The sequence below is a fragment of the Nanorana parkeri genome, unplaced genomic scaffold (genome assembly GCF_000935625.1).
Source record: "Nanorana parkeri isolate BGI_ZX_2015 unplaced genomic scaffold, ASM93562v1 scaffold1997, whole genome shotgun sequence".
In the NCBI taxonomy this organism is placed as follows: Eukaryota; Metazoa; Chordata; class Amphibia; order Anura; family Dicroglossidae; genus Nanorana; species Nanorana parkeri.
The window spans coordinates 50,026-51,701 of record NW_017308265.1 but is presented as its reverse complement, the minus strand read 5'-3'; the positions used below and the strand labels follow the sequence as shown (position 1 = coordinate 51,701).

General features: G+C 45.6%; 1 protein-coding gene across 1 annotated transcript in view; it reads right to left on the bottom strand.

Annotated features, from left to right (window-relative positions):
* Nucleotides 1-1,676, bottom strand: part of TPR (translocated promoter region, nuclear basket protein) — an 81,035-nt gene that overhangs the window by 46,648 nt on the left and 32,711 nt on the right. The window contains exon 22 of the mRNA XM_018572313.1: nucleotides 896-1,062. Within this exon, the coding sequence (XP_018427815.1) occupies nucleotides 896-1,062 (167 nt within the window). The remainder of the gene's footprint in view (nucleotides 1-895; nucleotides 1,063-1,676) is intronic.

Genomic DNA, 1,676 nt, shown 5'->3' with positions numbered 1-1,676 from the left:
TCCCAACCCCCCTCTGTCATTACCAACTACTACCCCATCTCCCCCCTTACTTTTACCTCCAGCAGTTGTGCTCTACTTCTGCTGGGTTAAAGAAAGATCACTCAATGGAAGTAATAATAAAAAACACACACACACACACACACACACACACACACACACACACACACGTGTTCGGGAAGGTATCAAGTGCACAGGGGGGGCCCGCGACCTTAACAACTACACTGCACATTAAACGAAAAATGTAAAAAAAAAAAATCTGTCTTGGAGCCCAGGCCTCCCCACCCGCCTGGGCCCCTCACACAAGTACCGGTTGTACCCCCCTGATGGCGCTCCTGGCTGGGGATTCAGATCGCGACCCCCCCCCCCCTGTTCACTTGCATGACCCCATATGGGGTCGCAACCCACACTTTAAGAAGCACTGCACGAGTGCACTGTGAGGCCTTTTTAATTTGAATGGTAGCCCACCAAACCTAGGCAACTGGCTTGCATCGCAACGCACAGTAACACTTCTTTGCACTGTGTTGCCAAAAAAGAGGCAAATTCCAGTTTTGGGTCCATTGGGAGCCCATTTAAAAAGCATTCCTACTCTAACATGGTACATTAAATATTGTGATGCACATTTTTGAAATAGATTTGGTTTATAAGAACCTCACTCCCCTCCATCTCTACGACCAAGTGGTTTCTTACAGCATAATGCATCAAAAGGGAAAAGCCTGAGAGCGTAGGCAGCCACTGAATAACGTTCTTGTAAGGAAAGCAGACACAGCGCGAGGCCTCCGTTTGCGGCATCAATGTGAAGATTGTGGCTTAGACTCTCCTGCCGTATTCTTTCCAGGACTTCCATAGACCGCAGCGAGGTGCTGAAGTGGTTATCATCCCACAGTTTGGAAATTACCTGCTTTTCCTTGTTCAAAGACTCTTCCAAGCCAAGGACAACCTCTCTGTACTGCTCTACGTTGCTGGTGCCGGTTTTCAGTCTCTCCTTCAGGTCACCGATTTGCTCTGTAGCCTGTTTTAGCTTATTCTTTATTTCCTCAATATCTTCGGCGTTCTGCTCTTTTTCTTGACAAAAGGAGACAAAAATCAATGTGTAAATATTGAGAAAACAGCAAAGAGAAACAATTTATAAAATACGTCACACATACTTCTACGGTCATGCTGCCTATGGTCATTTATTGATTGAGTTATGCCCATGTCACAATTTCATGTACCCTTAAACAAAACCAAAGAGAAGCCATTCAAAGTTCTAGGCTGGGGGGGAGGGGAGGGTCTGTGTTTTAACTACAAATGCCTCTGCGAGTCATGTCTGTAACGGCCAGTCTTGCAATGCCTCATGGGACTTGCAGTTCCACAACAGCTGGAGGGCCGGGGTTGCTCACCCCTGTTCTAGGCTCTCTCTCCACACTGTTCTGGTGTATTATGTTGTTTTTAAAAATGGACCTTTCAGCAAAAAAATAAAGTAAATACACACCATTGTAATCCCAACCCAACTTTTCTTAGTTAGTTTTCACTTTGCCCCTCTCTAAACTGAACCTGCCCCCTTCCTTGATTCTTGCCTAGATGAAAATTACGTTTCAGCCACCTCCTGCGATACAAAAGGTCACATTTCCCAGGAGGCATTGCTTCACATCATTCAAAAAACAAAAAACGAATATCTCGAAGAATGGCGACATGTT